Genomic DNA, 25,821 nt, shown 5'->3' on the forward strand with positions numbered 1-25,821 from the left:
CCTTGTTCTTATTTTGCCCTCTGTCACTTCAAATATTCTTGTCTATGGATTAGAGCAGTGTTCCTCAAACTTCTTTAAAGTGTTATCCCTTACTGGCTTCCATGGAAACCCAAGGGTCCCAGGAGTAGGTAGAATGTCTTCAGCTTCGCACGTCTAAAGCTTTTCTACCATCACTTCACAATCCCTTTTGAATGCTTTCATGAGAAAAATATTTGAGAAGTTGAGAATCACTGAGCCAGGCCAACCTCAGATGAAAATCCCATGGAGCACAGATAAAAGGTTACATAAAAAATGGGGCGCTTCAGCTAAATTTGGGAGCTGGGTAGATGCCAGCTCCCTCTTTCTCATGACCAGCATTGCTCAGTCTCCTGCTGCGCGTTGGTTCAGTGTGGCTGTGAGTGTGACACGGAAGGGATAGGGTAGAAGTCAGGCATGTCTTCTCCCACAGTTGTCTCCATTAAGTTTTCAAAGTACTTCTGTGGAAAAAGAATTTCTTCACTGCTTAGTGTCCTCACTGGCAGTTACTCTAGTTGTGTTGCTTCTTTGCAGTTTGCAGTGTGTAAACATGGAACTTCCTAGGTCGGGGACGTGGCTCCAAAATGGTCTTGAGTATTTGACCATTGGAAGTGTTTGTGGAGTTCGAAGTTTCCTGTCTCTCACTGTTATGGCAGTTTTCTAAGGAAAAGGCTGATTATCCAGTCTGTTCTTTCCCTGCTTTTTCTCACGGGTGGCCATATGTTCACTTTTGCTTATGCTAGGCTGTGGGTACAGCGTGGATTACAAGACTTCTTGGATTTCATATTGCATATTCTCGATTTACACACAAACCAGTGTGTGTGTTTGTGTACAGACTCTATCAACTTAGATACACCCCCTCCCCACAACCACTGAAAAGCAGAGGGCTTTTCCTTTATAAGTCATAATTTGCTCCTGGAAAAGCATCTTTTCATTGTTATTCACATGTTTGAGTAGTGAAAGTATTACTGCTTATCCCTTTGCTCTAGCAGAGATGTTCTCTCTGTAGAAATAATATTTTCTTTCTACCCTCAAGATGGCCACTGTCTCGCAGAGGTATCATTTGCCAGACTATCTATAAATCACATCATGTGCTGTATCACTTTGATGTACTTGGTCATGGTTGCCTGGGTTTTCCTAGTCTCATTGTCTCTGAAGAACTTGACCATGCTTAAAGAGACGATTATTTTTAAACGTGACGTGTTCAGAATTCTACATTTATCTCTTGGTAACTTTTATATATAGTAAATGAAGATGACTGTACAAGTGCTCTGAAAAGAGACACAGACTTTAATTCATTAAAATCTAAATTTGCAAATACAGTACCCAACCGGGAACACAAATTTAGATGCTTAATTGAGTTAGCAAGGCTTGGAGAGGAAGAAGGCAGGGAATTTGGTTTTGTGTTTTCAGCTAGGTAATTAGTGTGTAGTAATATATTTTTAAAGTTTTCATTTCAGACATGCAATATCATTAGCAGGCATATAAATGAGTCACAAATATGTCTTGGATTGTGGTATGATGTTCAAACCATTAGTAAAAAAGTGAAGTGAGAAGAAAGGGATCATCTGAAAACTTTAATGTGTAAGAAGAAAACAGCGGCTTCCTGTGAGAATGCAATCGGATGTCAATATTTATCACAGAGTCAAAGAACTTGATTTATATATTTTTTGCAGTTTTTCTGCTACTTTTTATATAGCTATGTAGCTTGCACTTTTACTTTTTAACAAAGCTACCAGAAGTGCTTCCCAAAATGTCTCAGCTGACGAATTTAACTGACACTATCTTTGGCGTCAGTACCTATGCTGCAGAGTTGTCTTTAATGGGGAGGTTTGAGATCTTTATTTTGGATTTATTTTTGGTTTTAAGAAATGTCACAACATATTCCATGCTGTGAAATAGCAGTATTTGGCTAAGAGGTTTAGCCCTTCATTTTTTGAAATAATATTCTTTCTTTATTTAAAGGCTATTTACCATTTAAAAATTTTATCGTGAAACCTACCATAAGAAGTTCAGAAAGCCTGGAAACTGATTTTGGCTCATTCATCTTTTAAATCTTTATTATTTGGTTTGGCCAGTCATTGTATAAACAGAATCTAACATGCGTAAATTAAATTCCTCTACTCGTCAGCCACTTAAACCCTGTACTTCTAAACTAGACCCCCAAACCAAAACCTGCTCTAATTCCATTAGAGTCAGAACATTTGGTATGCTCTAATTACAAAAATGTTATCAGTTATGGATTCATGAAGGTTGCGCGACCTTTAGCCCTGTGTATAAACATGATCATGAGAAAAGGAAAAAACCAGTAGTCAAGAGTTCTGAATTTCCCTGCAAAATAAGTGTTTTAGGAGCATATTCTGTGACCCCGGGAAATTCACTTCGATGGTTCTGCCCCTTCGTTTCCCCTGAGTGAAACGTCAATGATACTTGCCTCCCCTGCAGAAGCAATGTGAGTACTTTCAGACACTTGGACAGGAGAAGCTTTAGAAATACAGAGATTGTAAGGGAGCAAATTATCTGCCTTTTATGGTAATCACCGTCTCCTTTTTGTTGAGGTTTATTTAAAGCAAAGTAATTGCAGGGGGGAAACTTCATAGGCATAATTTAGATTTCAGGAAAGGGGGTAAGGAGGAGGAGATGGGGGTGGTTGTATTTTAAGACCTAGAAGACACCATTAAGTAGCTGATAATCCTTGAGAAGGGATTCTTTGTACAGTGAATTTCTTTATCTTCTGCTATATTTAGAGAGCCAGATAGAGTAAATATTTTATAATTAAGCATTCTATTTTTTTTTAATGTTTAATTTCTTCACTACGTTTCCTTTCAAAAGCATACCTGCCTCCATCATTCCCCATTCAAGCAATGCTTAGCATCACATGTATTTTCCAAGATCTCCTCCAGAGATGAAAACCTGCATCAGTCCACACCAGGTTGTATCCAGCCATTTCATTGGGATTTCATTGAGCACCTTTGGCAGCTGGGAGCTGTAAGAAAAGGGATTAGCGAGTGTTTGTCTGACACACACTGATCCCAGCACCTGCTGATTGGATTGAAGTAATCCTTTTACAAGTTACAAAACTCTATTATCAGAGCATTAAGCGAGGGGGAAGCAGTGATATACACTGCATCAAGGGTATATTAATTTAGGTAAACAGAACATAGGTTTCCATTTAATGTACTTGTGAATTACAGTCATTCTTGAAAAAGTTGCATGATTATCTACTCTGGTAGATAATGCCATACATGGCTCATGCAAAGATGATACCTCTCTAGAAACTCAAGGACAATCATTTAAAATTATTTTAGATGGCACGCTTAAAGCACGACTGCGCTCTCAGTGTCCATGCTTAGTTGTTTACAACAATCTTTACATCTAAAAATATAAAACGGAAACTATGGAATGCCATTTCTTATTGTTGGCTGATATCACCATGGAAGTTAATTTATTTCCTAATAATACAACCTATCTGAAACAATCTGGGGATATTATTCTCAACCAGGCTGAACAGTTGCTTTGTCAGAGAATTGCCTCCCTCTGTTGTTTTTTTTTTGTAGTTTTCCTTGGTCACCTACCGTATGATATTAGTAGTGTTTTATGCCAAATTACTAGTAAAGCTTTGTAGTAGTTTCCAATACTTAATTGAAAAGGCTTCAAAACTATTCTTTTCTTGGGGTAATCAGGTACTGACAAATAGGAGAAAAAATAGATGAAAACACATTCTTGTAGTAATATGGCTCCAAACACTGAGGAGGAAAAATAATTTCTCAGTGTGTTTTATAAAGAGAAAATACAAATTTCCAGGTTTTTATTTCCTAGATTTTTTCATTTAGACAGTTCTTGCTGATAAGATCAGGAAATCCAGGATGGATCTATGACAAATCAGAAAAGAGAAAGGAGGCTCCAGCCTAAAACAACTGACTAATCAGATGATGAAATCCTGGCTCCAGTAAAGTCAGAAGTGTTGCCATTGACAGTAGTGGATGCAAAATGCTCCCCAGGATTTAAAGTATGTGAGACTTTATAGCCAGATGTTAATTTACTGAGAGTTCTCACAGATACAAGTTTGGTGAGATACTGACTATGAGTTGCCACAAACGAATTTTTATTTTTATACATATAAATATACTCAATGTAACTAGCTCAACAAAGTCACGCTTTTCTACAGTTCAGGTTGAAAACTTGATTTGCCACATTAGGACTGAAGTTAGTGCTTTTAACAGCAGTTACGGAGTGACATTTCAGATATGGAGCTGGTCTTGGTAACAGCTGTAGGCTCTGCGTTATTGTGGGTTGGTCAGATCAGAGCGTCAGAAACATCTACGGCGCTTCAACAGAGCTGTAACTCTTGGAGAAAACTGTGATTTTCTTATTGTGTTAGTTGATTGAAAGACTTGCCTTAGTTGAGGTAGTGCATCCTCTCTTCATTTAAGGTCTACTTTGTTGAGGAAGAAAGTTAGGAAAGGTACGAGCATAGTTTCTGGCCCCATGCTTCCTTCTACATGAGGCAACACCGAGAACATTCCTCATGGAAACATGTGGTGAGCTCCCAGGCCTTAGTCTCTGTAAGAAGACCGTGGCAGCTCAGAGAGAAGGACCAACCTTCTGTAAACAAGAGCCCAAAGTAACTTCAGTATTAATGTGAAACTGAAGTTAGTTAGGAGGTGTGAGAAATGCTTAGAAAATGTGAAGAAATATTGTGGTGTTCCGTGTGGTCTGAATACGGCTTGGGATTCTAATAGTGACACTTATCTCAGGGAGCTTTATTTGAGCAGATCTGGACAAGTGTGGGTGCACCAAAATAGAAGAATAAAGTAATCACAATTTTAGAAAAAAAGAGCAGGGAGAACGAAAAAGGAGAAGAGAAATGTACCTTTCTATTGCTGTTCCCTGAGTCCAGATTCCAGCCCTAGAAAATAATGGAACACATATTAAAAAAGAAATTGCTGATTATCTAGCAAGAGATTTTTCAAGGGCATAAAAGGGAGATAAGTGTGAGGGTCTCATTTAAGAGGATGGGGAAGGCTGGAGCCTTTCTTTTGTGTGTTTGCTAATCTCCTCCATCCTTTCCATTGGATAGCTGCACAATGAGTAAGAATGTGCATGATTTTATAAAGAATGAATCTTGCCTGGACAAACTTGATTGCTTTTTATTTAACTAAAATTACAAAACCAGTAGATAAAGGGAAAACAACAGATGTAATATATCCAAATTTTAATAAAGCCTTGAAAGTGTCTCATGAATGGTTAATTGAAAAATTAATGTCAATTTTTTCGAAGACAATTACGTGGATTGAAATGTGGCTAAAGGATGATATACAAAGAGTAACGATCAAAAGCTATGTATGGGAGTGTCTGGCAGAGTACAGGAATTACTGTTAGATCCAATTATAGTTAACTTTTTAAGTAATGATCTGGAAGTGGATGGAAGTGACTTAATGACTTTTACAAGTGGTATCACAGTGTAAAGTTCTGCACAGAAGCGATGACAGAGGAGTAATTCAAAAGTCTAAAAATCTTAGACCTGAAAACACATACAACAAATAAAGTTAAATTATCTTTGAAGAAAAGAGTCACAAGAAAAGACGTCTGTAGTTTGTATAGATCCATTAATTCATGATCTGTGGAGACACTGAAATACGTACGAGTGGAAATTATAGAGAACAGCAGTATTCTGTGCGAGCAGACTAGGGTTGAAATAAATGGATTGGTTGCAATGGGTAGCAAATTAAGTTTGCAATAGAAAAGCAATACTACGGGCATTCATCTCAAATGAGGACTACTGTTCCTCATTGAAAATATTTGAGTATTTCCAGGAATAGAATGTATAGTTTAGAACAGTTTGTGTCCCAAGGAATAGTCATGAACTGTGTTTTAGGCTTCTTCGTTAGATACAGGGCACCAAAATGTTAGCAAAGTTTCTTAGTGAAGTACAAGAAACAAGACATTATTTGAAGGCCTGGAAATGGGTAATCAGATAGGCTTCTTCTGACTCTAACTTCTATAGCATTGCGAGTAATATGAGTGGGAACAGAGAAATTTACTGTAAAGCCACTAATGATAAGGTATTAAGCCAGAAAAAAGAAGGAGAAAATGATGTGCTGTGTTGAAAGCAAATTGGATTTATGCAGAAAAGTATTTTTCTTAAATGTAGTCAATGCAATATGTACTGAAGAAGACAAAGAAGTTGAAGCTGAATAGCAAAAATGCTGGGCTGTCCTGTGCCAGAATAATGTGGCCTACAAGTTAGCAAGGAACAAAAGCAAAAAAAGCCTTAAGTCAATTGGAGAGAATAACAAAGCAAATCGTTTCAAGTATGGTCGTTTAGTGCACAATTTGCTGTATCATAACTAAGGCCAATTCTCTCCTTTCCAAATTCCTTCAGAGGAACCCAGTGAAGCACCACGGCACTGCCTGGCCCTCTGCATCTCTGGAAAAAGTGTCAGCGGTTTGAAAGCAGGGGCTCTCACGCTGGGAGGTGAAAGGTGTGGATATGAGTTGTCACCGCTCACAAGGATTAAGATAATGTCCCATCCACTTCTTCAGCTGACGTTTGAGAGTCAATTAGACCTGTCAAGGTCTGTCAATTTAACAGTTGCCCATCTTTTCATTAAAAGAGACATTCTCAGCCATGGAAAGAGTGTCTAATGAGGTATTGGAAGTATGTTGTCAAACATAATTGCTTTTTGTAATAGCTGAGAATCAACTAATAAAACAGGTGTTTTTAAAAAACAATTATCTTGACAGATGCAAACCATACTATCTCTGAAGAAGGTATTTGGAGACTGACCAGACAATTAAAATTCAATTGTTATATTTGGTAACCTTAATTTAGCCACAGAGCACGCACTGGATGCCACTCCTGGAGTAAAGAAGGAAAACAAAGTGGTTTGACACCGTATTACAACATCAGCCAAGCACTCGGGAAGCTTTACCAAAGCCAAGCCAGGCTGCTGTGCTCTGCCTCAGCGCCCGTGTTCATTTGCCACCAGCGCTGGTTCTCTCGGCCAGAGATTCATTGTCCCTGGGGCCGTGTTTCATCCTCTGGCTGAAAGCTTGTCTCTTGCCTTACGACTGGTGTGTCTCACACAATAATAATAGATTTTACAGTACATCCCCGCTCTCCACGTAACGTCAATGCATCCTCCTTATCCCCATAACATGTTTGGCAGCCAGAGTGTCTCATCTGTGTATACAGGAGAAAGTGTGAACTGGGCTACCAAACGCCCTTGCAGGTGAGGCCCTGTGGAAGGAAAATTAAGACTTAACGCAATTTAGTGTACATCAGGAGATCTGGCCAAGCAGACAGTGTTTGTTTAAATAATAGCGTATACTTGGGATTACAGGACTTGTCTTGATGTGGACGTATTGGTGAGACCAGACCCCTGCCTTTTTCAGCAGGCTTTGAGGAGCATTGCAGTAACAGTGGTGACAACCTCTATTTATTTTACCTGCTGCTCTGGGACAAGGAAAATCATGTGCGTGTTTGACATGTTGGTAATGAATTTCTTTTGTACCAGGCAAACGCTGCAGAATGTCTCACGAAAACATCCTAATTAAGGACTGGATTTGAGTAGACATACAATCTCTAAAATATCAGAAGTTCCACTCAATTTAATGTACATCCAGCAGCTCCCAAGAGGGTGTTTCAAAATCACTAAGCTTCTGTTTAGCAAAATGGGGATGAGCGAAGGGGCTCTGAAGGACTGTAAATGAAAGATTACTTAACTCTGAGGGAATTGTCTGGCTGCTGAATGTTTTAAAGCAAGCTTCTTTCTCGGTAGCTTTTTTAAACTTGTGAAAAGCAGATGTTCATATTGTGCAGAGCCTTCCACGGGTCCGTTCAACCAGTCAAACACCTTTTCAAGATCTGTCAGGAAGCGCCCTGTGAATCTGATCCATGCGATGCAGGTGTTGAGACTACATGAAAAGTGGTCATCTGGTTAAAGTAAAGATTTCGGTGTGTTTTCATTTGAACATTCATTTCTCTCTACACTCAGGATTCCCTGAAAAAGGAAGGTAAAAGTAAAAAGACTATTCCTTTTTAAAGAGAGATGAGTTATTTAAAAATTCATGTGCACTAGAAGCAATCAAATTACCTTAATTGTGTCACATTGGACGACTTAAAAATAATTTTTATTTTTTTTTTTAAATACAATCCTTGAAATCATCAAATAGATGAGTTGGAGCCAGCTCCAGGGCTATGTACAGCCCTGCCTTAGGAATCAAATGCTCTTCGCTCTTTTCCTACAGCTTCATGTATCTTAGAGTATTTTGGAGAGATTCAGTGTTGGCAGATCTGTATATCTGCATAAAGTGTCCCTGAAGTCTATGGGACGTTGGTGATGGGCATGTCAAAATGAATCAGATTATAAAACTGTGGTTTAAAATGGGAAGATGCTACAGGCTGGTCCTTGACTGCCTGGTCTCTGCCTGCTGCATGCTAAACAGCTTCTCTGAAGCCAGGGGTCTTGGTTTTGTGAGATTTTGCTGTTTTTTTCCCTTTGCCTCATAAAAATTCTTAAACCCAACTAGTCTCTGCTCAGGAGGGATTATCTTTTTTTTCATTATGTTCAGTATACATACGCAGGCACAGTTTTACCAGGAGAAAAGAAAGGGGTCTTTAGCCTCCCTCCTTTCCCCAGTAGCAACAGCCTTTCGACAGGGACAAGCAAACTATCAGAGGATGGTTTCCTCCCATTAGCTAGCAGGTTAAGGCTGGGAACATGTTAGCTGACCCGCTCCCCAAACATACCACGGGGCCGCGCAGCTCTCCCGGCTCCCCATCCATCAGGTCACAGCTCTGTCCACTGCGATGCTTTTTCCTTCATTATAGAAAAGAAGCAATCACACAGTAGGTGTTTTGATTGTATCTAGGCCACAACTATTTTTTACCTCCTTTAGAAACCTTTCTTCTAATGCGATAATTTCTATGTCCTTAAAGATATCCCTTCTGGAAGTGTCACTTCTTGAATTGCTTTTCAGTAACAGGTTTGATTTACAAATCTCGTGTAAAGACGAATGCACCTGCCAGACCCCGCACAAAACAAAGCTGTGTGTCGGGGGCTCTTTTGTAACCAAAAAAAAGCCCCTTCAAGCTGCAGGAGAGAGCAGTCTCCTGCCTCGCTGGCGGGGTGGGCAGTGCGGTGGAGCCACAGCTCAGCAGAGCTCCTGTTCGGCAGGAGACAAGCTGCAAGCTTTTTGCACCTTCTGTTAAACCTGCTGAGAGGGCACGCGAGCCTTTCTTCTTCAGCGCATGTTTGGGAAGAACTATTCGACATAACAGAGACTGTCTATGGGCAAGGTTTTCTAAGCAATTATATTTTCCAGTGAATCCTTTCCAGGAGGTTTTTCTTGGCAAGCATTGCTACAGACTGTGCTGGAGCGGGTGCTGCAGCAGGAACTGCTTTGACTGATGTTCGGGGCAGAGGCACCCACAGCTCTGCTGCCGACCCCCTCCAGACCCAGTCTGTCCCTTTTTTAATCTGTTTAAGGATGTTAACTTCAACTTCCCTTGTAAAGGTAGTATGGAGTTTAGTTTACAAATGCGAACTGGGTGTCATGTGAGATTATTCTTCTACTTACTCTAGGAGAAGATGACAGGCTCTGAAGGGTAATTTGGCTGTGTAAGTAGGCTTACAGTGCCAGGTGATCACTTTCTTAATTTTCATGTTAAAGGGAGGGGAAGATTTCTGTTTTTCCCCACCCTTCCTCCTTTCTGCTCTCTTCCCCTCAAACACTTGGACGATTTTCAGGTCCTTGGGATGAAGGAATAGGGTTTTATTTCATTTTTGGCAAACCTTTGGAACTGAATTCCCAATCCAGTGCTGTTCTGAATCTCTAGCCTTGGGAGATCTGCAAAAACTTAAGACCTGCACCAATATACTGTGATGGGCCGTCATCCCCGCCACAGCCAGTTGTTTTTTCTTTGGTGATGCTTCTCCTGACGCTGTTGACTGTACTGAATGCCAGGTACAATCTTTAACAGCATATATTAATATTCATTAACATCACCTTCTCAGTTCAAGGCGCTCTCAGTGCCAGTCCATGTCCAGGACGAGTTCCTAATGACCCGGTACTTGAGCCAGGACACTCCAGCCTGGCAATTTGTTAATTCTCCTCAAGAACTGCGTTGCTGTTGTGACTTGCATATGTGCTTGATCTTTAGTTTTAAAAGCCTTCGGTTTGACGTGAGCTGTTGTTGTAGTAAGTACTTTTTTATCAATGCACTTTTGTTTCTTTTTCATTGCCTGATGAAAGAGGCATTTGTGCTTATTTCTTCTAGGTACCAAAGAAGAAATAGTTTTCTCCTGAAGCTCAGTAGCTGGGGGCTCTTCTCTGTTAGCATTGGTACATTTTGTATAGCACAAATAAGCTTGAAGTTAACTCTCTTAAGTGAACGAATTACCCATAAGACTGAGTGCGTTTCATCCCTAAAGCTCAGGATTCCCGTGCTTTCCATCCCGAGATACATCCTTTCAGCTTAGCTTTGAGCCTAGCTAAGTCAACGCTTAATACAGTATCCTTTTAATTCCAGTCCTACATGGAAGATCATCTGAAAAACAAGAATCGTCTGGAGAAAGAGTGGGAAGCTCTGTGTGCTTATCAGGCTGAGCCCAATGCCACCACCGTTGCACAGCAGGAGGAAAATGTCCAGAAGAATCGCTCACAGGCTGTAGTGCCATGTATGTACACTTTAATTTGGATGATTGCATTTTAAGCTCTTGGTACTTTTCTCAATATCCTTTGCACAGTGGTTTGAAAGCTACAGACGACAGGCAGACAGAATGGGAAGCAGCTTATGTGTGTACTAGAAAACTATGGGCTGGGTGCTTGTCCTGTTGTCATATCAGACACTGTTTATCTCCTTAAAAGCTGCATGCATGTTACAAAAATGCACGACTCTGTCACATAGCACTGCTGCTGCAGCTGTGCTGTCTCATGAAATTCAATAGCCGGAGTGCTTTTCAATGCTGGAATATACTTTCTGTACAAGAGTGGCATCTGTAGCCATTCAACAGAAAGAAGTTTGGCTTGTGTTTAGACAAGTTGGTATCATGTCCATCCAACAGTAATACCAGCAGTCTATAATCAGAGCTAGATGATCTGTTTATCAGATACTCAGCTGTACTGAATGAGCCCCTTCAGGCTTCAGTGGATAAGCTTGCTCACTGGCTTCTCTTCCTGCTAGGCATAGGATAAAAAGAGAAAAAGAAAAAAAAAAAGAACCAGCCAGTGTTTATATTCCTAGAATCTCCTCTTTCTTGTAGGCAGCCACCTTTCTGAGCTTGAAATAAAAGCAACATATTTTTCCTATGCAAATACATGTGTCTCATAGATTACATTGGTAATCTATGACCACACATTTTATTAAGCAACCAATGAAACAAAACTGAGACTGAGAATGTATGCACAGTCCACAGCAACAAAAATGCTCTCAATCAGTGTGCCCACAATCCAGCTGGGTAGCTTGGCAAACATGTATAGCTATTTTAATTTTTAAAGTGCCCTGAAAACATTAATTTTCCCTATGAGAGCCTATTCCTCCTTTAGAAATGAGGAAATGACAGGTAACACGTTAAGTAAATGTCAGAGCCAGATTTAGAGTGAAGACTCTCTGGACGTACATGATAATTTAACTGAGCCCATCAGTCCTTGCATATTTGCTTCAGCAGGGTTTGGCTTTCTTGTTTATGCAGTGGCTCTTTTTGCAATCCTTTGCTGCTTAGGGGAGGAGTGCGGTAGTTCGGCGATATGAATTCTCCTCAGTAAATATGGTGCTGGTTGAAAGCTTTTTGGGATCAGGTCTGTTGAAAAGTTCTAAAGAAGTCACCATGAAAGTTAAAGGAGTGCAAGAATTCTGTGCTCTTCTCCATCCTGAAAAAATAGCATTTAACCGACATGATAGGAAGTGAAAATTGCTCCATGATAATGTGTATCGATCCAAGTTAATCTTCCTGCTTAAAGTGTTCTTTACAATGTGGACTGACAGTCAGACCATCGTAAGCTCTTCCAAGTCCCTGCTCATAAATTAAGCCAGATTGTTTCTGGTTGCTGCCTTGGAGACACAACGGGAGCTACAGGTGTTGCCAGAAACCGGTGCTGGTTATTCAGCTGGTGTAGGAAATGTGTCTGCATGATACAACGAGCGATAAGATGGGGACCTCCAGACTAGACTGTTCTAGCTCTGAATCCAGAAGTAACATAGCTGCGGCAGTGCTAAAGAGCAGGGGTTTTTTGCCTTGGGTGTCATGCCACACTAGAACGCTGAACTATTTTCAGGGCTAAGATAGTCTGTCTCTTTTCATCATATTGTACCAAGCGGATGAATCAGCCTACACGGATCAGCCTTCAGTTGACAGGTCTCTGCCATTGCTTCTTCCGTGGCATATTGTTATGCCTGTTCTTCCCATCGCTGAGTCTAGGCTGAACCAGTGCTACCCGGGAAGGGATTTGGATATGGACAGGGTGGCTGCGGTGTGTCTGAAGCTTTAATTAGAAGTATTTTTGCACAAGAGTAAAATGCTATTTTTTTGGTGGGGTTACAACTTGAAAACTTCTATTATAGCTCTTAGTGCACTGGGAACTTTCCTTTTTGACTGAATTGCACAAAATTACCTGCCCTCACTTTCTGAAGCTGCTGTGCACTGATGAACAGCTGTCATGTTATATCCATAAAACTGCTTTGGTGATGGATGGAGAGTGTGGTATGGAGTTTAAAAAATATTGATTTTTGATAAGATGATGGTTATTGTGTACTCTAAGATTAGACTGAGATGAGAAAGAGCCCAGTTTTCGCACTTTTCTTTTTGACTATGTTTGACATTAAAACTATAGCAAAAAGTCACGGATTTGCTTCATAATAAATTAAGAAGCAAAGCTGATATGCTTTTGATATGCTACAAAGTTGTTATGCTACATTCAAAGTATTCTCACGGAGTAATGCCTTGTTAGCATTTCCTTACCTCTTTCATATTCATAATCACCTTGACAAGGTAGAACAAGATTGCCAATTCATATAAAACATTTCATCTTAGGAAGGCTTCAAAGAAGCTTTAATATCATGTTGTATTTACTTTGTGTTTTCTTAAGTAAAATAATATGGTATTATTTTTTACTGATTACATAACATGCAATTTCTAGATTAACGTTATCTTTAATCTCACAGTTTTAGCATAGTTTACTATTATACCTATCTTCTCTATTTACAAACAGCTTTTAAAATACTTGGTAGCAGAACACCTTGACACTAGACACTTAAAAAACTGCTAGTTAAAAAGTTCTACCAATTGCAGTAACTTGGACCTTCTAGATTAACAAAACTGCATCCTTTTGTCCAACCAACAAGCAGATTGCAATAATTTAGGGCAATGGGATACCTTTTTTTTCTGTGTGAACACATGAGTAGCTCAGTTAGTTGATGTCCAAAAAAAATCTTTCCAGACTTTATTTTCTCCTCTCGCACCTCTGCGAAATAAAACCATTAAACATTTGGCAAGCAACTTTTTGCAGTGAACATCTGTCAAAAGCTGTCTACCGTAACAGTGTCCATGGGTCATGGTATATATTAGAGCAACCCGCTAACCTCTGTGCTCTGAATTTCCTCCAAAGGAAAGCAAAGCATTTAGGGGCAGAGCGTGCACCCAGGAAGAGTTCCGTTTTGTGCAAATATTCTATGAGCAAAATAATGATAATCAATGAATTATGATTCTTCACAGTCTTTACACTGCTCCACTTGCTCCTCAGTAGTTCACTTTCTTACCAGTGTAGCTCTGTATAGTGTTTTGTACAGGGAAAAAAAAAAGAAAAAGTCTAAATTTAGAAGGAAGAGAATGATGATCCAGGCAGAATGTGCCAGGTTGACCGTTGTGAGATTCACTCTGCTAGGAGATGTCTGGATTTAAACAACCCAAAGTCGCCCATACTGCTTGTGTCCAGCCTTTGTTTGTTGGTTCTGTTCCTTTAGAAGTGTCCGACTAAAAGAAAACAGAAGACAGAGGGAATTAGGTGAGATGAGAGTTTTATTTTTCCAAAATTAGGTAAGGTGTGATTTTTTTTATTTTTCAATCATCATCTGAAAAACAGCAAAAGTAATAGATCGCAGGGCCCCTGTGAGATAAACAGAAGACTGCGAGATGGCATACTACAATACCACAACAGTATTGGTCACTGTTTAAATAACGCAAACAGATATGACATTTTGTGCTCAGCTCAGTTGTTTAAACACGGGAATTTAGTGCCGTTTGAGGTGCCTAAAGTGTTCAAGGTACCCACGCAGAGCTAGTAGGTATAACCTACGCTCTATGGGAGACCTGGGCCCTCCTTGCTGCTAGCCTGAGTCTCCCTAGGGCACCTCAGATATCACTAGAAACCTACCCTGAGGCATTGAATCAAGATCTCTGGGCATTATTCTGTGAAATCATAGAATAAGATGCCTAAATTTAAGTGTCTCCATGTGAGCCAGGTGCCAAAGCAGCCGTTACAGCCAGTGAACAGCTTGTCCGGGCAGTGGCATCGAGAGAGCCGTGCAATGACCAAAAGCAGGTTTTTGCTTCACAGTGAAATGAATAGCTGTAGGATGCCCTCGGTTATCTCATGTGAGCTTCAGATGCTGGGCCAATAGGACACAAGTCTTTAGGTCTTGTGTCATGTCTATTATCCTTATGCAATGTCTCATCTACAGTTTCTCAAATGGTATGACGTGTTCATATTTAGCCAACTAGATCAAGGCCCATGAACTTAACCTTGTCCACATGGAGATATCTGTAAGTAGGCTCCAAAACTTAGGTTTCTCTGTCTATAAATTGAGGTTTTATATACCGCAAACTCATGTGTGTTTGCTTTTTATTTTATCCTTTATCCTTTATATTTTATACTTTATATTTTATATGTATATAAAATACAAAATTGTGCTATATTTCTCCTCAGCTATGGGCTAGTACTATCCTTCTTGTTTCGAAAGCCTCTCTCTGCCACACATAACCATGTATACATTTTGCTTTTGTTCAGCTGTGCCTTGGCTGGAGCAATAGCAAATGCAAAGTAGTTCAGCATTCAGCAGTAGCTATTGTAGATATTTGAAATGATGACTAGTTGTAGCTTGGCCAGATTGCAGTAGCTAGTAACAGCATTTGTCTTTTCTCTCACTTCCTTATTATGGTCCCTTTCCTCTCCTATTTCTTCATTCATCTTTCTTTCTCGCTTTTTAGATTGATCTTATATATCTTCCTTTTCTGTCATCTCTTTCCTTCCTTTTATTTCCTGCTTCTCCTCCTTCTCTAACATAATCAATATGCAGTTTACAAAAAAAAAATCTTGTACATTCGGCATTTTCCCCATAGTTGCTTATTGTTAACATAACAAACTGGTGTCCACGGTATTCTTTTTTTTCCCCCTTCTTTTTCTGCCTGTTTCTGAAGAGCTATTGTGCTGGTTCCTAGAAGCTTTGAGGTGATAACAGGCATAGACAAGCACAATCTGTTCATTGTCAATATGAACGCTTGATGCTGCAACTGAAGCACACGTGGGTGCAAACTCTTGATATATGCAGAAAACACATGTACGACCTTTTTTGCATGCTTTTTTTTTTTTCTGAGCGCAAATACTTACCACCTTTTCACTACCAAAGCCTTAACGTGTTTCACCCTCCGATAAACCCTCCAAGACAGCAGTATGATACAGCACACTAGATCAGAGTGTCTGGATAAAACATTATGTTTTCAAGAAAAAGATCATTAGCTTACCGATCTGACATTTGACTTTTATTGGAGGCTTACACTGACATCTGTTTGCTAAATACTGATGAATCACTGTCTGCTCTCTCTGCCTCATCCATTTAAAAACATTTCACGCATTTTCTTTGGTGATTAGTTCAAACACTTTTGCCATCCAATGAGTGGGGCTTATCCTGAGCCCTTACTCACCTTAAGATACATGAGAGACCACGTTTAGTGCCTATAACCTGCCTATCTCAGGCATAGACAAAAGGTTTCAGAGCTGTAGTTCTTCAAGCACTCTGTGATGATGCTCATGGTAAAGCTTCCTATAAAAAATCTTGGGTAGCCCCAAGATCTCAGATGTCATGAGATCATTTTTAAGTAAGTTTTGGATTTTTTGTGCAGAGGTGTCAAAGGAAGGTGGAAGCGAATAATGTGCATGAACGTCTTTCCTTTCTCATCTTCTTCATCCTCCTATTGTGTTGAAACTTACCAGAGGAAATAATTTTATGCGAATAGTAGAGAATGACTCTTCATTCATTTCACATGACTTGTTCACCTCTAGTCTTATTCCAGGAGAAGGAATTTGGTGGGTTCAATATTGCTGATAAGATTGAGTGACTATAAACAACACTCATACAAGCACACCTTTGTCTTGCTCACATATTGAACAGCCACGACATTGCTGGTGAATAAGCCTAAGCAGAGCCCAAACCCTCTGATTCTACTTTGCTGTGTGGTACTTACAATGTTTCATAACTCATTTGTTGTTCCTCATTATTAAAATAATGATTGGTACTTAGTAGTTTAAAAGGCAACTTGCAATTTTGCTGTTAAGAATGGTGTCACAGGCCACTAGAGAAGATACAAAGGCGGACAGGGTGTATTCCTGTACTCTTGTTTTGACTATTCGAATAATTGATGGAAAGATCCTCTCAAAATATCCGTATCCGTGTTCAGCTGTAGACGGTTACAGAAAGGGCAGCTCCATGACCTCTCACCACAATGTACTGTGCAGGGCAGGTTTGCTGAGAAGTATAGATTGTGCTGGTTACGTATCAGGTACAAGTTGTTCGAGATTCATATGTAAGGACTTAGACATCTCTCGCATAAATTATCTGTGTGTGGTCTGGTCTTTCTTTCTTTAGTCAATGGAAAGAAGCCGGCACTTCTTGAGTGCAATTTGGCCTCTTTGAGACAGCTAAATCAGGATGAGATGATTCATGACATAGAAATATTTCTTTTCTCTTAGCAGAAAGTGAGTCTAGATGACTGGAACAGATGCAGACATCTGCATTGTCACTGTTTAAATACAGACAAATAAAACCCATCCATTATGGGGACACCCATATGTCCCAAAGTTAAAAAAAAAAAAATTACTAGAATTTGGGATGTACCAGATCTAAACATACCTGAGCTAGCACCAGTAAAAATACAAGTTAAAAAGTAACAAAAGAATGCTGACGATGGGCAAAAATCATGAGTAAGTCTCCTATCTCCAGCCTGCTGTTTTCTTTACTGGTGGTATCTGAACTAGCTATATTACCGGCAGTGTAAGATATCTGTATGTACTCCAGTCATACTTTTAGGTGCAGTTGTTATCGGCATTTTGCCTCTCCCATGATCACCTCCAAGTCATATCGTCTCCCACGTCACTAGCGTAGCACCACACAGCACTAGTCTTTGATCAGGATAGATTAACTTACTGTCCAGTTCTCAACTGTACTTCGATGTTCCTGCTGCTCATTTTATAGAGAAGCCAGAAGGACAAAGTCCATCAACTTACTTCTTCCAAGACCCTGCAAACACAGAAGTGTCTTCTATAATACTGTTTTTTTCTAGTGTTTTGCCTAGCTTAAATCTTAAACTGTCTAAGCTGTAGAGATTCCCATTTTTCCTACGAGAGACTGTAAGACATTGTGGTGCATCTCATGCAGACACGCTTTCAGAGACTCAGCCTCCGAAATTTCTTAGTGCTTCATTCCTGGGTCAGGCTGTGACGCTGTGGCTGCATCAAGGCCATGCTAGGCTGGGAGTTGGAAGGAAACGTCCTTTCTGATATTTACCATTTGCCTGTCTTGGAGCGCACGTTAATCTGACTTTGAATTGTTTAACTTAAAATGGATCGAATACTTGTATAGAAACTTTCTTCTCTTATTTTCTCCTTTGCAGATGATCATTCCAGGATACGTCTGAAAGGTGAAAATAGCCATGACAATTCAGACTACATCAATGCCAGCCCAATTGTAAGTATGGTAACCCATAAGAAATAATCCAAAGAGTCAGTCCCTGTCTTTCCTTGTTGTTAAAATAAGGTAACTTGAGGGACCTCACCACGCAGATTGTGCAACCTCAGTTTGCGAGCGCCTCACGACTCTGGTGTCTCAGGCTGTCCTTTCAAACTGAAGAGAAATAAATCTTCTGCACGTGCATGCAATACTCTTAAAGTTTATGTACTAAGAAAACAAAGTCCCTAGCTAGTTGTCATTCTACCTTGTAATACTGTCAGGTTTTCTGTACTTGATATTATTAACTTAGTACAGATTAATTACTCTGTACTTGATATTATGATTATAAAATGCAACAATATAACCTTAGCGGAGCTTTTCCTACTCTGAGGAGGTAAAACTTGCTTGTTCTTTTTCGCTTTGTCCTACTAGCTGCAGTTGTAGGAGGAATTGTTTCTGTAGGCGTGGAGAGCTGAGCTCCACAGGGTTCTGAACTTCTGCATCAGAAAGCGACACTTCCCCTTACCTTTCTTCCTCCGTTGCCCTACTGATGCATAGCTTGGCGTTTCTGTAGCTCGCCCGGTTCTCCTCCGAGCTTGCTGTTTTGAAAGCGAGAACGAGATCCCTTACCACTTGTGTATTCATTCAAACTGCAAAATAGGTCAATCCAATTTTTGCCACGGAATACTCCAGTGTGGCCCAGCTGCCCTTTCTGACCCTTCATAAGCTGAATATGAATCCTTTCTTGTCTGTGAAAGGTGATAGGGATAAAAGCTCTCTATTTTTAGATACAAAACAGGTACGATAGAGCCAGTAGCATTGCCCTGTCATAGCATCTCAATGGAAGTGTCATGATATCCATTTGAAGAGGGAAAAAGCACTGTGTCCTTGACCTCCATGAGGCTGCTAGTATTGGAGTCTCTTTTGCTCGTGGTTCTTATTCACATTAATTAGGCACTGAAAAGTTATTACAGGGAAACTATGAGAAAGAACTTAGGATGGAGAATTACATCGCACTGCAGTGGGCTGTGTATGCCATTACTGGCTCATTTTCCTGGGGAGTATCACTCCCCCAGTTAAATCACTTTGTGTGGGCAAAGCAGCTGACAATTTGCAACAGCATGAAATTACAGGCTGCTTCCTTCCAATGTTGTTGACAATACTTTTTTTCTTTAAAAAACCCACAACTATATGGAAAATGTTCTCTGAGCTTTGTTTTTGTTACTTTCAGCAGTGTTCAAAAGCATCATTTCCTTGAACATATAAAAATGCTTTATTCAGAGAGTTAAAAAATACACAGAACCCAAAAAACACCTTTGGGATGTTTTTGCCTTCGACTTAGGGTAGAGGGGAAACCAAAGCACCTGCATGCTTCAGGAATTGCCAGCTACCATTTTAGAGGACCAGGGTAGATGTGCGCAGATTAGAGCAGGTTTTGGACTACTTTTCAGTATGTCTCCGACCTGACCAAGCTCTAGCTGGACCCAGGATCAGGAGTTCCGAGTAACTTGGCACTCCAAGGAATAGGTATCCTGCTTGTAGTCACGCACAGAGATCCAGCTCCAGGGCTTCAGTGCTCTGTTTGCCTGTCTTCAGGGCCCATTTGGTGACTTATGTTTGGTCAAGCCTTAATTTGATAGTAGAAGCTGAGAGGTTTTGTGGCAAGCACGGGAGTGGGAGGTGTTAACTGGAAGCGAGATATCGTCTTCTTGTAAGAGCTTGGTTGTAATTCGCGTGACTACAGCATGGTGCAGAAGTGGAATTACAGCATCTGTAGACAATGCTAAGCCAAGTTCAGTGCTGGCAGCAGTACAGATGCTGTGTTTTTACCGAATAACCAAGATGGGCTTCTGCATCCTGCCCAAAATTCTGTGCAGACACAGCTTAACTGGTTTTAGTACACAAATTTGGTTGGGGAAGGGGTAAATTCTTGTAATTGTAATTCTGGACTATAGTATATCTATTCCTTTAATTACAATAAAGAGAAAAGTATTAGATTTAGTGTTGGGGGTGGAGAGACGGGACAAAGATATCCCATTGACATAACTGGGAAGAGATTTGCTTTGTCAGGGTGCCTGAGGCTAATGCAGGCGGAGGGTCTCTGCTTCCACAGTTTTAACTCTCATGGTTTTACGAGGGGTTGTAATCTTGCCTTTCCATCCAGCACTTAATAAGGGTATTTTCTTCTGCAAGGGTAGAAGGTATTTCTTTTGTGTAGCTTTCCCAGACTGCAGAGTTTTACTCGATAAAACAAGCCACGCTGATGAAGCAAAAATTCTTATGGTTGTCTCTATATCTCTTACAGAAATATTTCTATGCTCAGTGATAAGTGGGTGCACAAGTGATTTATTGGATAGGGACAAGCACCCAATATCTTGCATAGCCATGAAAAACTGCAAGAGAAACTCTTGAGTTCCTCTTTGTCATGGTAGGATAGGGACCCTACCGTGTGGGAAGGAGTGCCACAGCCCACATTTCTGGAGACAACCTGTTATTCCAAGGAAAGAGTGTGAGTTCGTTTCATTAAGTCAGTAGTCATTTTGCTATTTTGAAAGCAATAGATAAAATGTGTGTTTCCTGAAGGTGATGCAGTGGGAGGTTGACAGGAGGAAAACACTACTTTGCAAGCCCATAGTTTGCAAAGATTCCCTGCAAACTGTTTCGTTTCAAGACAAATGAAGTATCTTCAGCTTAGCGTAATTGTATTGGTTAATCTGGTATCACGTTTGGCTAATGAGGTAGAATATAGGAGTGACAGAGACTTTCAGCCCTGCTTTCCACTTTAGAAGCTTACTGGAATATTAGATCGGGCACTTGATTCTGCAATATTTAGTGTGGCTGTACAGTCATCGCAGCCTGAGCTGGACATACATGCTGTTTATTTGAGATATTTTTGGTTAGCAGACACACATTTAATCAGCGTCTTTGTAAGTGTACAGCGGATGTGGAGTACCAGTAAGTTGGCCAGTATTCGCCCTTGCTAAAATCCTACCATTTCTTTCCTTCAGACTGCTGCCTTTCAACTTAAATAACCTCAGTAATTATCATGTCAACGCGGTGATGTTCCTGGTGCATGTGCGCCTTGCAGCGCTCGGGCTAGGAGTGAGCATTGTAGTGAGCTGCAAGATGGGCATTAATAACAGAGGATCAGTACGGTCTGAAGTGACTGGAAGAGGCTTTTTCCTCCCTGCGCGTGTGAGCTGTCTGGTGGGGGAAGAGTGTAAAATAAAGTAATTATATTTGAGCTTCAGAAAGGGAGGCTTCCAGTCATGTACATGTCGCTGGGTATCTCCAGCTTCTGGGTCAGTGGTCCAGTCTCCAGCTGGGGCTCACTCAACCTTAACTTAAGTCTAAATGAGTGCAGCGGCACACCGCAGAAAAAACCCCCGCACCAGACAATGAGCTGGCCACCTGCCCACATGTTTCTTCCTTTTGAAAAATGCTGCCCCCCTCAAGACCTCCTTTCCCTCCAATATGTTGAGAAAACTGGGGTGGGATTGATGGCCTCACCACGGCTGGGAGCGGGTGAGGAGAATCAGCAAAGATTTAGTCCGAGTTCCTCCCGTAGGTCTTTAATTTCACTCTAGCGCGAGGCCAGGCAAAATGAGTCCTTGGGATAAATTTGCGGAGTAAAAGTGAGGTAGAAATCTGTTTCCCTCCTCTCTGAAATAACATAAAGTACTATGATAATAACTCTGCTATCAGCAGCTGAATGAAAGGCTGGCAATTACAGCACAAGAAGACCCTGACTGTGCAGAATAAAACTGTGATAATTACATCTGTCATATTTGTACTTAGTCCTCATTAAATTTCGGGAAAATCATCCAGTAGTAAATAATGTGCAATCTTTGCTTTTAAATCAGAGGTCATGAAAGTAAATGGGAATTCTGTTTTTCCTCATAGGGTGTCTGAAAGAGAAAAAAATCCCATCAACTACATTTAAAAACTCAGTTTGCTTATTATTGAAGACACCAGACTGAGGAATGTCATTAGCATGACAGTTTGTTCAAACACAGCATACAAATTTCATCACCAAGAATAGACTCTGAAATTCATAATGGCATTCACAACCAGATTTACTTCTTTCATTCCATTAGGGGTTTTAAAGGAAGGATTTAAAAATTGTTTTAAATTTTAATTCAAACATGAAGATGAAGACTAGTCTACCTTTTTAATTTTAATGCTGAGATGAAAGTGATTACAAAGTTCATCTGCGTTTGCTGGATATGCTTTCTTTTACAAAAACAAACATACTTTTTTACTTTTAGACACTATCTATACTCTGTGTATGCATGAAAGTAGATTTTATTGCTATTATAAACACATTAAATCCAGAAACTACACAGTAGCTTCAATCCATACGTATTTTTAAGGTGTTTGTCAGAGTTCAACTTTCTCTCTGTCATATTTGGTCTACACTGGATCTTATTCTGATCTCACGTGATTTAGGCGTATTTCAGATGGACTCAGGGGATTTAGATCAAGGTAAATATGGCGTGACTGAGACCACATCTCACCCAGATCTTCCTGCGTGGAAAGTCAGGATCTGACAAGCTGAGAGGGAAGGTAAAGGGCAGGAATGAATCGATGTATCATTTACATGAGATTTCAAAATGGTCATTGATGCCTATTGACGGTTTTACTTCAGTTTACAGTTTTAGAAGACTACTTAACAAGAATCTATATGTACTACTCTTAAGTCCAAATACAATAAATTTGAGGATTTACTCCCAGAAGTATTGATTTTGCTGTATTTCATCAGCATTATCAGTGAAATCATGCAGCAGCATGACCTCTATCTAAAAACTCAACAAAATTCAGAGTTCTTCAGGGAATCCTTGCAAAGTCCCAGGATAAGGCAACTGGATAGTAGGACTCTTGAAGGAAAAAATAAAGGAGTTGCTTTTATTCTCTAGTAAAGCCAAGGTGGAATTGTGGTCTGATATTTTAAAAAGGTGCAACTAATTGTGATACTGTGTTCTTTATATATTTTCCTACTTTAAGATACTGTAAGTCAACTTCCATTACAAAGCCCTGTAGAAAAACACAGGCCGTGCCACTAAAGTTTTCTGTAGATTTCTTTTCCAACAAGAAATCTGAATGCTCCTCCTTTTTGTTTCCATTTGCTTTTGATATTGGTAGTGACAGAAATCACCACAGTCAATTGCGTGGCCACTTATAGTAATCCTTGATCCCTTTCTTTTCCTAATACAAAATCATGGAAAAATAGATTGAAACATTATCACCAGACTTGCCTTTGTTGTACTGCAGCAGAAAATGAGAATTCCACCATAGCAGAACAGTTGTAATAATTGCGGCTTTTTCTTCCCAAAAATGGCTGTTCGATCCAGTTCTGATGTAAGTCCTGTGAACTTTGTGCTTTGATGGGGACATAGAGGGAAAAATCTTGTTATTTTTGAACAATTACTATTAGGGTGATTTCTGAAGGTTGTTCTGATGTAAAATGCTAGCAAACAGTCGATTTTTGTTTTAATACTTGATAGTATGGAGCCTGCTGTTCTCTATTCTTCTCTGGAGAATACATTTTCTGTTTTATTTTCGTGAAGTGAGAAATCTGAGGGATCCTTGAAGGAAGATAATGACTCCTGACATAAAATAGAGCCTTTTACTTGTTCCTTGATTAGTTAGTTTAAAACCCATTACTAACTTTATTTCTTTATTCAAAGTTTTGTTAACTTTGATAGATTAAGATGGCCTTGGTGTTCTTGGTGACCTTGAGAGAATAAAAAAGAACATAACAAAAACATTCAAGAACCGTCCCTTGCAGTCACCTACTCACGTTAAATTGAATGTGACCAGAGTAGTGATTTTTCTCACTTTTCCTGAAATATGTGTCCTTTAAAACAGTACGTATAATAGAAAATTGATGAAACCAGGAATTTCATTTAATTAGTTTAATCTTTGCTCTTATTTTTGTTCAGTTAAAGATCATTTAATAGTGTGATAGGGCTTTCTGACATCTTCTATTTGCTCCAAGCAAGAAGAGTTTCTGCTCATAATTGTTTTCTGTGCAGCACAATGTGCTTGGAATGTAATAATTGTAATTGTCTTTTGAATTATTGTTAAACGGCTGATACACTTCACTACTCTGTGCTTATTGTAATGTTTGCCACGTTCCAACAGCACCTTTGTGACAGAGGTTGATTAATGCTGAAATGCCAAGATTGGCCTATTCCTGATTTATCAGCTGAATGTTGAGAAGTATTTCCTCCATGACAGCACCATTTGCATCATCCTTGATTTCTGCTGCCTTTGTTTTCTGGCATGTCTACATACAAAAGAATTTATTTCAAGAAGAAATTCAAAGTAAATTATTTTTCTAAAGTTTGGTGTATTCACTGTCGGTTACATTTCCAAGTCAGGCTCTCGCCTGGTAGACAAGTGACATCATTTTCAAGTGGATGCAGCATACAACAGTTTCCACGGGGAGTAACAAGTCCTCCTCGGTGCAGGATGATTTTTCTAAGCGAAGATTTTTAGTTCCAGCATATGAAAACATTTAAGCACTTGATTAAATCTGATAGACCTCTGTGGGATTCAAAACAAAACAGAAATTATTTCAACCATAATGGAGTAAAAAAACCCTTTAAGCCTGACTTTGCTTAATGGCATTTACTGCCGTTTTCAGCTGTGTTTAGTTCAGTGTCTCAATTCTTAGAAAAACAAAAAAGTTGCCCATTTTGAAATGGTTCCTAGGGATTTTTTGCTAATACTGCTTTCTGAAAAAAGCTAGTTTTTCCCTGATCTCAAAATACCCACAGTAGTAAATGTGCTGCTATCAGAATTGCTTTTGTCAAAAGGCAAAGAAAGCAAGGTTGAAATTTGTTGTGAGCAATTGCTTGTTGTGAAGAGTTATTTGCTGATAAGAGAAGCATCTCAATGAAGCTCAGAAAAAAATGATGGTATTATAGGCATCCTGGTCAAGGTTTTTTATAACTATGGGTGTTGAATCAGAAGTAAGCTTTTGTTCTAAATGGATTCAGTGACTTCATTTTACCTGTGCTGTGTTGTCATGGAGAATTTCAATAGTGAGTCCGGCTTAATTATACGTCAGAAAATTAGAAACATAAGTGTTCTCTTCCTTTTTGCAACATTCATCATATTGTTGTTCTGTTAGAATAACTTACATCTGTTCTTTTATGGTTCTTCCCTCTTTTATGTTGCACATAATTATGAGGTGCCTTCTTTTACGCTGACATGTACCATCACTGAAAATTTTGATAGGCTATGAATAAATTCAGTAGATGCCTCTTAATGCAAATATGACTCACATTCATTCTTATTCAGATCTTTACTTACAGAACAGAATCGTGTATCGAGACAAATTCTGCCTTCAGCTACATGGGTATAAGTTAACTCTCGCCGACTTCAGTGTCACTGAGTCACACACACGCATCTGAGGGCTGAGCTGGGTCTCTCTTCTTTATGGTCAAAGTTTTGTCTTGCCCAGTTCAGGGTTAGAATGAGTTTGTTTGGGTTTTAATCCTATCAGCAGATCTTCTTTTTCAGTAGAATGGGTCCTAAGATTTAGAACCAAGAAAACCACCCATCAGTTCGAAAACATTCATTGTAACACACTAATCCTATTTACTCTTGATGGCTTTGTTTCTTAGATTCTTTATTTTTTCTGCTCAGTGAATTTTCTGCTCCTTGAATTAAATGTAATAATTAAGGTCTTTAAGCAGAACTTCCTCTATTGAGGCCAAATCCATGCATTTAGATAAACCAGCTAACCGGAAAAAGCCAGAAACTGAATTTGTTCCCCATTTTTGCTGGTTTTTAGTTACATGTGCCCTTGACTGGCACGGTGGAAATGGAGAACATATTTAGATGTGTGGAGC

At 39.7% G+C, this 25,821-nt stretch overlaps 1 protein-coding gene across 1 annotated transcript in view; it reads left to right on the forward strand.

Moving 5' to 3' along the window:
• The window catches only part of PTPRN2 (protein tyrosine phosphatase receptor type N2), a 663,063-nt gene that overhangs the window by 588,771 nt on the left and 48,471 nt on the right, over positions 1-25,821 (forward strand). Inside the window, exons 18-19 of the mRNA XM_054190602.1 lie at positions 10,553-10,700; positions 17,904-17,977. Coding sequence (XP_054046577.1) covers positions 10,553-10,700; positions 17,904-17,977 — 222 coding nt within the window. The remainder of the gene's footprint in view (positions 1-10,552; positions 10,701-17,903; positions 17,978-25,821) is intronic.

This window comes from Rissa tridactyla, chromosome 2 (genome assembly GCF_028500815.1).
Source record: "Rissa tridactyla isolate bRisTri1 chromosome 2, bRisTri1.patW.cur.20221130, whole genome shotgun sequence".
Classification (NCBI taxonomy): domain Eukaryota; kingdom Metazoa; phylum Chordata; class Aves; order Charadriiformes; family Laridae; genus Rissa; species Rissa tridactyla.